Below are 13,779 nucleotides of genomic sequence, written 5' to 3'. Positions count from 1 at the left end.
ACAACACAGGAGTCACATGATCTCATCGTCTATCTGTCCTCATCCCAACATGGCATTCTTCAGGTCACCATGTGTCACTCACACCTCACTCTCTGCCTATATATAATGTCTTTCTACCTCTGTATGTTAGAAGTGATCAAGGTCCCAGGACCGAAACTTTTTCTAATAAATATATCATAGTGTTTGTTTACGTGTCTTTCTAAACCAGTACCAATGATACAATGATACAGGAAAAACCTTGATTTAATTATTTTCAGACAAAATCCATCAAATTCAGAACTGTATATATGTGTTATAGTCCAGTGGGTCAAATGATTTCCGATTTACGGAACTTAACTTCTTATTTTCAGAACTGCCACACTACCCATCTCCCACCAAGGTCAGATGGCTCCAAAAAATGCACATAATTATTACAAAATTAGAATGCGATTTTGTACATTTTGAAAAAATCCTGGTTGTGCAAAGCATTTTAAGCAGACTATAACCAGAACTTAAGCAGCTGCACAGTTGAAGTAAGATTATGAAAGTGCTAAATTTAATATAATTAGTTAAATTTAAAAAATTAGTTATTTTTCCTTCTGAAATGTTAGAGAATCTTTTTCTGAAGGTAATGATAACAAAAGTATAAAACTGGATAGAAAACTTTTGGAGTTACACATCAAAATTCTTACACCATTAACCAAAACTTAAAGGTATAATTTACCTTTTTGTTTCTTCTTTATCATTTGTTTCTCTTAGTCCTTCCTTAAGGTCATGGTCGTTGTACTTCCGGTGATCATATTCACTGTTCACACCAAACTGCTGTGCCAAGTCATCTGCCATTTCCTCAACATCATCTAAACGTGAAAGGTTGGCTAGCTCTTCTGCTGTCATGCCTGCTACTCGTCGATCTAATTGATTAGTATTTAAAAATAAATAAAGTAAGACATACCGTACACAGATTATCCTCTACCCATGCATATTAACCTCTTAACTGTCAGGGCCCAGAGCAACACATCTCTGCTAGCACTTCAAATTAAAAAAAAGTTTAATTTTCTAGGTGTTTTAATAAATATTTTTTCTATAATATTGACTGAGATAAAAAGGAAGTGAAGTTTGCACTGGACATCAACAGGGACAGCAACATGGAGTCCACCTTGCAGAAATCTTTCAGATAACGCCCTTTTTCTTGTTTTTAATTTACGTAGTTTTGTTCTAATATTTACAACTGAGAGTAGATCTTGTGATTTCATAGCCAATGGGTGTTTTGGCACAAATATTAGGTACGGAAATAGTAATGAAACAATCACACACACACACACACACACACATTGACAGGTGAACATGTCCGCCTGCCTTGTCTACAAATGTATACAAATTATTTATAATTCAAGGCAATATTTTTAGAGGTGTTCGAGTTTATTATTATTATTATAATAAAAAAAAGAAGTGCTAAACCTACTAGGGTTGTACAGGCTCAAGTTTATGAAACTCCTTGAAGCTCAGTGTCAGACAAAGTGGCACCCCACATTGCTGATGGTGCAATGCACCAGTGCCAAACCGCAAGGGTTATACAGCGCAGCTGGGGAGGGAAAGATGCAGGGAAAATGGGTGGCAAGAGGGAGAGGGATGATTATTAGGGTATGGAGTGCAGTAGGGCAGTGGATAGTGCAGGGGTAGAGGTTAGCTAGAGTGTCAGGTAGAAAGGACAGAGAGTGCTAGAGGCATCATCGTCAGTTTGTGTAGTAAATCGGTCGCTGTCAAAAAGTCAATGAGAGAGTCTGGATTAAAGGAGGGTCCATCAGCAAGAAGAGAAGGTAAAGAAAGGGCAGTGGAGTGCAGACAACGTTGGAGGTAAATTGTGTGTGCTCGTTGATAGAGTGGACAGTCCAACAGAATGTGGCTAACAAATACTGGAACTTGACAATACTCACAGAGAGGAACGTTGTTGCCAACAGGTGTGAAGGTGGGTAGCAATTTCAGTGAAACAGTCTGTGAATGGAACACCTCTATGTGAAACTGGGAGGTCATGTACTGTTGACTGCACAGCAGTGTCTGCCTGTTCATTGCCCTGTACATAACATGACCAGGGACCCAGCAAAACACAATATCTTTGTGTTTGCTAAAGATACAGCAAAGCCAAAAGTTGGATATGAAGAACTAGGGGGTGAGGTGTATCAAATTTTTTTATAGCCTGTAATGCACTAAGGGAGTTTGAAACAACCACAAATGGTGACACAGGCATAGATGCTATATGGATAAGTGCTACTAGAATGGCATACAATTCAGCCATAAAAATGCTAGCCGAGGATAAATGTCCTCGCACAACACCGTCCGGAAACACTGCTGTGAATCCAACACCGACAGAAGACTTAGAACCATCGGTGTACACTGTGATGGCATGAGAATGTGAGAGCGGAAGTGGTCAAGAAAAAGAGAGCGGGAAGCCACCGTAGGTAGTTGGACTTTCGCGCATGGCAATGGGAAAGAACAGACAAGAACAGCTGGAACTTCCCATGGGGGCAGGGAAAAGTGAGATGCTGCATGAACATAGAAAGGTGGTAAGTGAAGAGAAGGCAAGAGCGAATGGAGGCAGAGAGAAAAGGGGCAGAGTAAGCAGGGGCGACGAACAAATAAAGAATGTCTACTAACATCAGTGACCATCCTATATATGTAAGGATTGTGGAGGTCATGAGATCGAATATAACAGCAAAGGCAATGAGCATCACAGCAATCAAACAGGGTTGGAATATTTGCTTCTGCATAGAGGCTCTCAACAGGGGATGAATGAAAGGCACCAAGGCACAGACGGAGACCTTGGTGATCTAACTAAGACAGAGTTGCAGGAGAGGCTGCATAATATATTTGGTCACCATAATCCAGCTTGGACAAGATTAGGGTGGAATGCAAACGGAGGAGAGTGCGACGATCTGCTTCCCATGAATGATGCGCAAGAACTTTAAAGAGATTTAGCCGACCATGGCAAGTTGTCTATAAAGAAGAAATGTGTGGTCTCCATGTCAGCCGGCGATCAAAGAGCAGGTCCAGAAACTTGACCGTATCACATGCCGGAATACGTGAACTGTGTGAGTACAAGGGAGTATCCGGAATCAGAGGATGTCTAGTGAAGGTAACGAACCAGGTTTTCGTACTAGAAAATTTAAAGCTGTGAGAAGTGGTCCAATGGGAGACTCTATCACAACCTGAAGGGAGGTTGCTACTATTCGACAGTCAGCGCCCGGGTAAGCTAGAGCGAAGTCATCAACACAGTGACGACCAAATATACGAAGGAAGAACAGAAGGTAGGTCGTTTATAGCCAAGAGAAAAAGAGTAGTTGCCAACGAGGGCTACGAAACAGTCGGGCATACATAGAAGAAGTAAGAAGGATCTGAAAGTGATCACTATCGTGTAAATCTGGAAGAACAGACCATGCGAAATTAAGTGCAATGGGCAAGTAACAGGTAGAAAGATCAATGAAGGAGAGAGACCGAGTACGAGAGTCAAAACGGGTAGGAGCACCCATGTTTAAAACATGAAAAGGATGAAAAGCAAGAAGAGTCTCCAACTGATCACCACGAGTCGCAGTGGGACCCTCCTCACAGGTGATGGCGAGCGTTAAAATCACCCAACAACAATATGGGCGGTAGTAGAGATGAAATTAAAAATGCGATATCAGAGATACAAAATGCAAGGGAGGGAGACAGATAAAGAGAGCAATCTGTAAACCATCAGTGTAAATAAATATGAGCTGCAGTATAATGCAGCGGGGAACAAATAAAAACTTGTTGATATAGTATATCAACGCGTATAAGAAGCACGTTTTCATTAAAAGATTCGTCAGGTAAAGGATTGGAAGAATGTATCAGCAAGTAGCCCGAAACGAGGCGAATGACAGCAGAACAAATTTTGGGCTCTTGCAACCCAACGCATACTGGGGACAACTGGGAGAGCAACAATTGGAGTTCTCCTTGGTTGTCCCTAACGCCACAAATATTCCATTGTAAAAAAGACATTATGTACAAAAATAAAATGACAACAATAAGAAACGATAAAACCTTTTTAGGATCAGTAAAGTTACCGTGTGGGGGTAACAGTAAGCATGTAAGCAAGGAAGAATTAGAATATTGTGGAGGAATAGATTGTTGTATGGGTCGTGAAATAGAAGGGGTAGATGGAGGCTTGTTGGTTTCCATCAGGGGTGTTGTCTCCTCTGTATAGCTGGAGATAGCATCTAACGTTTCAGTTGATAAGGAAGCTGATGATGCCATGATGTCAGAGACAGGAGAGGCATTGCAAGTAAAGGTCGGAGTAACTATGGAGGCAACCAAAGAGGTCTGAGGAGGGTGGGGAGTATGAGCCTGGAGAGATGTGTTGGGTGGGGAAGAAGAGTTCTGCAGTGTAGCAGGAGAGGAAGGAGGTTGGAGGGCAACTATGGTAGAAGAGAGGAAGGGGGGGACCAGGGGAAGAGGGAACTACACTAGGGGGGGGGAGTGAGCCTCCACCTTTGTGTGAGAGCTGGAAAGGGGGTGAGAACTAATCTCCGAGGTAGAAGATAGATTCTGTACAGGAGATGGACGCGAAGAAATTGTAAGTCTGCGAGGTCTAGTAGACTGAGAAGTGAGTGAGCGAGATGAAGAAGTAGAAAGTTGTGCAGAGGTAGGAGTGTCAAAAGATAAAACTGCAAAAGCATTAGAAACTGGGGTGACCCCAGGAGCCATGGACGCAGAGGGATTGGGAGGCGGGAGGATTGTCGAGGTTGGAGGTCTACGGGCTACTCGAGCATGTGGGACACGAGGAAGTTTTCATTGAAAGCGGAGCTGAGATACTGCCATAGCGTAAGTTCATTACGATAGACCTGACAATGGTGGGAAAAGGAAGGCTGAGGTTCCTTGCAACTGAGACAAGAGGGGGGGGAAGACTACAAGATGTATTGGAATGATCCGCTGTACCACAGATTGGGCATTCCACTGCAGATCTGCAGTGTTCAGCGGGGTGCCCAAAATGCCAGCAGTTACGACACTGTTGGGGAGTGGGAACTACTTGATGGACCTCTAAATGATGGCCCGCAATACAGACAAGAGGACGGAGGTTCACATCAGTCGAAGGTTAAACGAGCATTGTTACTTAAGGTAGATACGTATATCCTGCCCACAAGCAGGCAGGATATACGTATCTACCTTAAGAATAGGGAAGTTTTGAAGGACTAATTGTTCCAAAATATCATCGCCGCAAGACAAAAAAATCACACTGTACAATGGTACGCGGTAAGACCAAAGTACCACTGCAAAAATTAAGAGTAGCATGCTTATGGACGGTGACTGGTATGTTATCAATGGAAGTGATGCGGGAGACAGCATGCGCTTGCTCTGAATTCTGTAGTTACGACATGTGCACCACTTCAAAGAGCGTGGAAAGATATATTTTGGCCAACGTGCCTTAAAAGTTTTACCAATTCCATGATTTGAGACTTCATTTGTAAAGAAATGAATTTTGTCCATTATGCACTCGTTAGCCCGGTATGCAAAGGTAGTGAGTGTCATGTAGGTCGTTTCTGAGTGAGCATCGACAAACTGTCATCAGTAGGTTGTCTTGGATGCTTAGGAGTAGTACCGCGGGTGGTCTGACCCGAGGGAGGCAGGCGATCCAAAAACCATCGCACCATATTCTGGGAAGCCAGATGCATTGTGAAAGGCGTACTAGAAGTAGCGGCAAGGACCGAAATGGGTGATGCCGCAGCACCCGAAGCAGGTGATGAAGTGTCACCGGCAGAAGGTACAGGGGTATGAGAAGAGTCGAGAGAATGGACCAATAACGAAGTCGGGTCAGAACAGGGTGTAGGATCAGAAAGGGATCTGGGAGGAGGAAGGGTTTCATTAGGTGAAGACTCCATAATAAAAGTGATTCTTCCATGATATCTCCTTCATTGTTATTTTTACAAAAAAGAAAGAAGGAGAGAAAAAAAAGAGGGATGGTGGAGGAACAGTCACTAGGAGGCACGGAAGGGCTGGAAGTTCACACCCTCATCCAAGAAAGCCTCGAGCCCATGGGCAGTGAAGATGCAGCGTGGAACACGTGCCATACCCTTCCCTTCATGCCAATAAACCAGCGCTCTGGGATAGCAGCCTCATATCTACCGAGCCACCTTGGCAGACAAAAGAAAGGGTGGTCGGAAACCCACCACAAAGCATACCTCCTTTGGCTGCCACCTCCCAAAACCGACAGGCAGCTTCCAGAGATACACCTATTATCTGAAGGGCACTCCACTCACTTTTTGTAAATCCAGGAAGGGAGCAGGGCACCTTCAGACAATTCAGATTCCATGGCAAACCACACCACCCCCGAGGGACCCCATGGAGTGGGATGAACCCCGGCACACTTCCCCCTACCTAGAAACCGTAATGCCCAAGGGGAGGATCCCAAATGGGACGGGAAACAAGGGGAGGTGGGGAGAGGGGGGGAAAGGGTAAAAAGGGGAGGAGCATGGGAAGGGTGGGATAGGGAAGAGGGTACTGAGGGGTAATTAGGTTCGGTCTAAGGAAGGAGACCAAAAGGTCTAATTCCTCTGACCAAGAGCCTCTTCACTGTGCCAAGGATACCCCCTTGAACAGGGACACCCTGCTGAAAGTGATGAACTTAAGGCAAGTAGGGGCTGGTTTGATAGGTTTAAAAAAAGGAGTTGGATTCATAGTGTAGTAAGGCATGGGGTGACTGCCAGTGCTAACAGAGATGAGGCTGAAAAGTTTGTTAAGGAATTTAAAATATTTATTATTTTTTTTTTTTATTATCACACTGGCCGATTCCCACCAAGGCAGGGTGGCCCAAAAAAGAAAAACTTTCACCATCATTCACTCCATCACTGTCTTGCCAGAAGGGTGCTTTACACTACAGTTTTTAAACTGCAACATTAACAAGTTCTTAATCGTGTGTCAGTCAGATTTTGAAGGCTCTGAGGCAGAGCCTGTGGTGAAGGATGTTATTTTTCTGGACTAGTCCATGGGCTTGGAAATGGACCCTGAAGATGTAGAGGAGTTGGTGGAGGATCACAAGAATGAGCTCACCATAGAAGAACTTCAAGACCTGCACAAGGAGCAGCAAGAAATGGTTGAGGAAATTTCTTCTTCCTCAGAGGAGAGAAGCAGTAAGGGCAACATTTCCAGTGCAGAAATTAAGGAACTGTGTTACCATTGGGCTCAACACAGAGCCTGGTGAAAAAATGGCATTGTAACATAACTGTTGTAAATAGGAGCATCAACTAATTCAATGACAATGTTGATGACCACTTTAGATAATTTTTAAAAGTTGTTAAAAGAAGAAAACACTGGTCAGATTCTTTAGCAAAGAAAAAAAATCAAATGCTAGTGAATCCCCCATCATCTTCAAGTGCTACTACACAGAGACAGAAAGAGAAAAACCACCAGACAGGCAGTTACCTGATGTTTTTATGGAAAGTGACACCCTTCCCAAACAATAACATCTCTACCTATCTCTTAAGCCATCAGCACTCCTCAGTAAAGGTAAAGTACAGTTAAATTTTAATTTATTTCATGTATTTATTGTTTTTCTAGTTTTCATGCATGATTTTATGTATGCAAATATTATACAAGTTTAAATAAAAAATATTTTCACTTAAAATGTTTTATAATTGGTAATTTTTTGGGGGTATGGAACAGATTAATCCAGTTTACATTATTTCTTATGGGAAAAATTGATTCAATATTCAGAGAACTCATTATTTGAACAGTCCCCTGGAACAGTGTACTGGTACACATAGTAAACAATTATCATGCATAGAAATGTATGTGTAAATAACCTAGGATAATCCAAAAAAAAGTCGGTGACTTATTTTCATTAGGGTTATTGCTGATGGATGTATTCCTGTTTAAGAAGGGCAACATTCATACCAACAACGTGAATCTGTTGCATGGGAAGAGGTCATGGAAGATTGGGGTAATGTAGTAGTCTGTGGACCAGTACTGTGCTAAACTGTCTTATATACATGAAGCATACAGATGGCTGTGGCAAGGAATAGATACATTTTGGCCATAGCTGTATCTTTCTACCTGGGTAGCCGTGATGATTATGCAACGCATTTAACACCTGTTCATCTGGCTGATCAGGTTCACGAGTGGCTCATCAAAGTACAGTTGAAAGTACTCTAATAACTCGGGGGACTCGTTAGTGATAGGACATTCTGGAAGGATGCAACTACCAGTGGTATAAAAATTGAAAGGATATGGCACGAATATTGCACATTCTTCCCAGTCCCATTTATGGTCTGATGGTGCATGCTGAACCTGTGGCATGGGACAAGAGTGGAGGCCATGCATGGTGGAGTGGGTGGTATATGACCCATTGTCTGCCTGCTGCTGCTCAAATGAACTTGTGCTCCCACAAGGTACTAAGGGGTCCCAGAATTCTTTTAATACAGCATTCACCAAGTGTGCAGACCCATTGTCTACTGCCTAGGCTTATCAGGCCTCTGGTGCCAAATTTGAATACAGGAAGAAAAGTGCGTTGATTGACAAGCTAGTGGGGATGCGTTGATCTATGACCTGACAGTTAAAGGGTTAAAGAAAGGCATGATATTAAGGAAAATATATTAAATATTTTACTAATGATGAATAAAATATAAATAAGAGCTTAAATACTGTACACCTGCTAATTCTCCCATCAGTCTCAAATTGCACAGCCATTTTGCCAAATAAAACTCATAAATATTATATGTCCATACACTGTGAAATACCTATACCAATATACAAGAATGAATGCAACATGTCCTTTTATCCAGCAACAATAGTATGCATAAATTTCTAAGTACTTGAGCCAGGCTGCATGATACAAAACACTGGCTATACAATCACATAAATGATCTTTCACATCATGAAAGTGATTTTTTCACAGAATCACAAAATAACGAGCTCTCTGACCAGCATGCATACCTAAATAATGTATATTAGAGCTGATTTCCTCTACTCTGTTTACAATATACAGTACATTACTGTACTAACATTTAAAAATATACCAGAAATGTTATAAATGGTGCAAAGGTGACATTAAAACACTATCAAAGATGGCTGACACCAACCCACTACCATTAAAGTATGTTCCTCACTTAGTGAGGAACATACTTTAATGGTAAAGCTCCATGAGCTTTATCATACCTCTTCTTAAAGCTATGTATGGAACTTGCTTCCACTACTTCTCTCTTCTGATTATTCCACTTCCTGACAACTCTAAGGCTAAAGAAATACTTCCTAACATCCCTATGACTCATCTGGGTTTTCAGCTTTCAATTGTGGCCCCTTGTTTCTGCATTCCATCTCTGAAACATTCAAGCCCTGTCCACCTCATCAATTCCTCTTAGTATTTTATATGTAGTTATCATGTTCCCCGCCATCCCTCCTATCCTCTAGTGTCATCAGGTTGAGTTCCCTTAACCTCTCCTAAGACATACCCCTCAGTTCCAGGACTAATCTTGTTGCAAATTTTTGCACTTTCTCCACTTTTGTAGCATGTTTGACTATGTGTGGGTTCCATACTGGTGCTGCATACTCCAGTATTGCCTTGACCTACACGGTGTACAATGTCGTGAATGACTCCTTACTCAGATGTCTAAATACTAATCTTAGGTTTGCCAAGCGCCCATATGCTGCAGCAGTTATTTGATTGATGTGTGCCTCAGGGGACATGTTCATTATAATGCTTACCCCAAGATCCTTTTAAGTGACATTTGCAGCTTTTATCCCCCTAACCTGTACTCCATCTGCAGTCTTCTGTGTCCTTCCCCAATCTTCAATCTGACAATCTTCATTTGTCAGACCAGACTTGTAGTCTGTCCAGATCCCCTTGTAATCTTAACTGATCCTCACCCACTTGTATTCTCATCAGTTTCACATCATCAGTGAAAGTGATACTTCTGAATCTATTCCTTCCATTATGTCATTCATGTATACAAGAAACAGCACCAGACTTAGGACTGACACTTGTGGAACCCCACTTGACACATGTTCCCACTCTGACACTTCATCAAGTACCAACACTCGTTGTTTCCTTCCTGTCAGGTATTCCTTGATCCGTTGCAGTATTTTCCCTAATATTCCTGCCTGCTCCTCTAATTTTTGCACCAGTCTCTTGTGTGGTACTGTGTCAAAAGCCTTCTTGCAGTCCAAAAAGATACAATCTACCCATCCCTCTCTCTCCTGTTTTACTGCTGTTACCTTATCATAGAACTCGAGTAGATTTGTGACACAGGATTTTCCATCTCTGAAGCGGTGCTGATTGTCATGTATGATCCCAGTCTTTTCAATGTGTTTCACCACTCTTCTCCTGATAATCTTTAACATGACTTTACATACTATACAAGTCAGTGTCACTGGTCTGTAGTTTAATGCTGCTTGTCTGTCTCCTTTCATAAAAATTGGAACTACATTTGCTGTCTTCCATGCCTCAGGCAGTTGCCTAGTTTTGATAGAATTACTGAAGATTTCTGCTAGCAGTACACACAGGTCCTCTCCTCCCTCTCTCAGTATCCATGGAGATATGTTATCTGGGCCCACCGCCTTTGAGGTATCTAGTTCATCTAGCAGTTTCTTCACCTCTTCCTTGGTTATGTGTGCTGTGTCCAGCACCTGCTGGTGCACCCTACCTCCACGGTTTGCCAGAAGCATTCCTGTCTCTATTGTGAATACTTCTCTAAATCTTGTGTTAAGTTCATCACATACTTCCTGGTCACTCTTTGTGAGCTCCCCTCCTCCTTTCCTTAGCCTGATTACCTGGTCCTTGACTGTTGTTTTTCTCCTAATGTGACTGTATAACAACTTTGGTTCAGATCTGGCTTTTGATGCTATGTCGTTCTCGTATTGCCTCTGGGCCTCTCTTGTTATCCCTGCATATTCGTTTCTGGTTCTTCTGCTCAACTTCTTGTTTTCTTGAGTCCTTTGTCTTCTATACCTTTTCCATGCTCTAGCACACTTGGCTTTGGCCTCTTTATACTTCCAGTTAAACCATGGGCTCACTCTAGTCTTACCATTTTTTCTGTTGCCCTTTGGTATGAACCTCTCCTCTGCCTCCCTGCACTTAGTAGTCACTAGTTCCATCATTTCATTTACTGTCTTTCCCTCTAGTTCTTTCCCACAGCACTTCATGCAGGAAACTTCTCATGCCTATGTAGTCCCCTTTTTTGAAGTTTGGCTTCTCTCATTCTTCTCTTGCTGCTGCGTTCTCCAGTGTTAATTCTACAAGGTATTCAAAACTCAGGACATCATGATCACTAGTGCCAAGGGGTCTTTTGTGTGTGATATCCCTTATGTCTGAACTATTCAAGGTGAATATGAGATCCAGCCTTGCTGCAACATCCTCTCCTCTCTCTCCGGTTGTATTCCTAACATGTTGGTGCATAAAGTTCTCCAATATAGTCTCCAACATCTTAGTCCTCCATGTTTCTGGTCTCTCATGTGGCTCTAAGTTTTCCCAGTCAATTTCTTTATGATTGAAATCCCCCATTATGAGTAATTTTGTCCTACCCATATGAGCTCTACTGGCCATTTCAGCTAGTGTATCCACCATTGCCCTATTGCAGTCACCATATTCTTGTCTTGGCCTCCTGCTGTTCAGTGGTGGGTTATACATCACTGCTATCATCACCTTTGGACCCCCAAACTGAAGTATTCCTACAATGAAGTCGTCTGTTTCCCTTCTGTCCATTCCTCCCATTTCCTCAAAACTTCACTGGTTTTTGATAAGCAGTGTTACTCCTCCCCCTCCTCTGTTCTCTCTGTCTTTCCTCAGGATCTGATATCCAGGTGGAAAGATTGTATCTGTTATCACCCCTGTAAGTTTTGTCTCTGTTAGTGCTATGATGTCAGGTGATGCATCAGTGATTCATTCTTGCCACTCTTCACTCTTATTTGTTATTCCATCTGCACTGGTGTACCATACCTTTAGCTTTGTTTCCATTACTGTATTTTGGGAGATGGAAGAGGAAGGTGCAGGCTGGGGGGGAGGGGGGAGGTAGGGGGGATTATGGGAGGTTGCTGTGATTATGAAATTAGTGCTTAGAGGGGTGGGGGGCTATGAAGTGTGGTTTGTTTCTGGTTATTGGGTTTGGATGATATGGAGTGACAGGGGTTGAGGGAATTCTGTAACCATTTGTTTGATGTTTCCCCAAAGGCTGAGCTTTCTTGTCTGTCGTTGCCTGTCCTGTCTCTCTTTCCTTCCCCTGGTTTTATCTTGTTCTCACTCTCAGTTGTTCCCTTTCTTTTTGTGTTCTGTCTCGACTGAGGCACAATTGTTGATATTGAGAGTCCTTTAACTGTGGCTTCTGTTGCTGTATCCTGTTCCATACCACTTCCATCTTGAATGTCAGTTTGACTGGTCAATTTTTTCCCCTTGAATACCCCCCAAGGCTGTGACAATTTTCTATCCGAGACATGTCCTACTCTCCTGTTATTGCAATGATGATCTTAATCTCTTTTTTCTTCCCAATGCTTTCTTTCATCATAGGTCTTCCATTCAGCCTCCTGAAGTCCATGAATAATTGACCTCTCTCTTCTAACCATTTTTTTCCCTCAATATCTCTGAATTTGATTTAAGCATATTCTTTGTTGTTTCCCTTATCTCCTAGACACCCTGATGACCTGATATTACTGCTGCAAAAGAATTCTTAGCTCCATCCCCCCCTTCAGTGCACTCACTGCCTGCTGATGTTCCCATTTCAGTCAATTTGTTCCTTTCGGACCTCATCTTTATATCCTGCTTCAGCACATCCATTTCTTCCTCTAGTCTCTGTATCTTTGCCTCAGCTGCTACAGGTCGTGATTCCTACTTCTTGCTCTCTGCAGACAGCTTCTCTAATATATTATTGCAAAGTTCATTTAATATTTTTTCCCATTCTTGATCCATTTTATTCTTGAGCCTTTCTGCCCATTCTTCCTTCTCAGACCAGCTATCCTTGGTTCCCTTGCATTTACATCCTCCCTTTTGATATTCTATTTTTTTTATCCTATTAGGATGCTCTAGCTCCTTCAGCTTTGTGTAAAAATGCGTGTGTGAGGGTGGGTGGGTGAGTTTATATATATATATGTAGGTGTGTGTGTGTGTGTGTGTGTGTGTGTATACTCACCTAACTGTGGTTGCAGGGGTCGAGACTCAGCTCCTGGCCCTGCCTCTTCACTGAATGCTATTAAATCCTCTCTCTCCCTGCTCCCTGAGCTTTATCATACCTCATCTTAAAGCTATGTATGGTTCCTGCCTCCACTACATCACTTGCCAGACTGTTCCACTTCCTGTGTGTGTGTGTGTGTTTATATATATATATATATATATATATATATATATATATATATATATATATATATATATATATATATATATATATATATATATACATGTATATATATATTTTTTTTTTTTTCAACAAGTCGGCCGTCTCCCACCAAGGCAGGGTGACCCAAAAAAAGAAAGAAAATCCCCAAAAAGAAAATACTTTCATCATTCAACACTTTCACCACACTCACACATTATCACTGTTTTTGCAGAAGTGCTCAGAATACAACAGTTTAGAAGCATATACGTATAAAGATACACAACATATCCCTCCAAACTGCCAATATCCCAAACCCCTCCTTTAAAGTGCAGGCATTGTACTTCCCATTTCCAGGACTCAAGTCCGACTATATGAAAATAACCGGTTTCCCTGAATCCCTTCACTAAATATTACCCTGCTCACACTCCAACAGATCGTCAGGTCCCAAGTATCATTCGTCTCCATTCACTCCTATCTAACACGCTCATGCACGCTT

The 13,779-nt window shown here is 42.2% G+C and overlaps 1 protein-coding gene across 14 annotated transcripts in view; it reads right to left on the bottom strand.

Moving 5' to 3' along the window:
- LOC128691673 (protein lap4) overlaps positions 1-13,779 on the bottom strand; it is an 854,149-nt gene that overhangs the window by 86,281 nt on the left and 754,089 nt on the right. For all 14 annotated transcript variants that reach the window (XM_070088850.1, XM_070088860.1, XM_070088857.1 and 11 more), the window contains one exon: positions 704-890. In XM_070088850.1, coding sequence (XP_069944951.1) covers positions 704-890 — 187 coding nt within the window. The remainder of the gene's footprint in view (positions 1-703; positions 891-13,779) is intronic.

Source organism: Cherax quadricarinatus, chromosome 26 (genome assembly GCF_038502225.1).
Source record: "Cherax quadricarinatus isolate ZL_2023a chromosome 26, ASM3850222v1, whole genome shotgun sequence".
NCBI lineage: Eukaryota > Metazoa > Arthropoda > Malacostraca > Decapoda > Parastacidae > Cherax > Cherax quadricarinatus.
The sequence above is the reverse complement of the archived record's forward strand: the minus strand, read 5'-3'. Positions and strand labels throughout refer to the sequence as shown.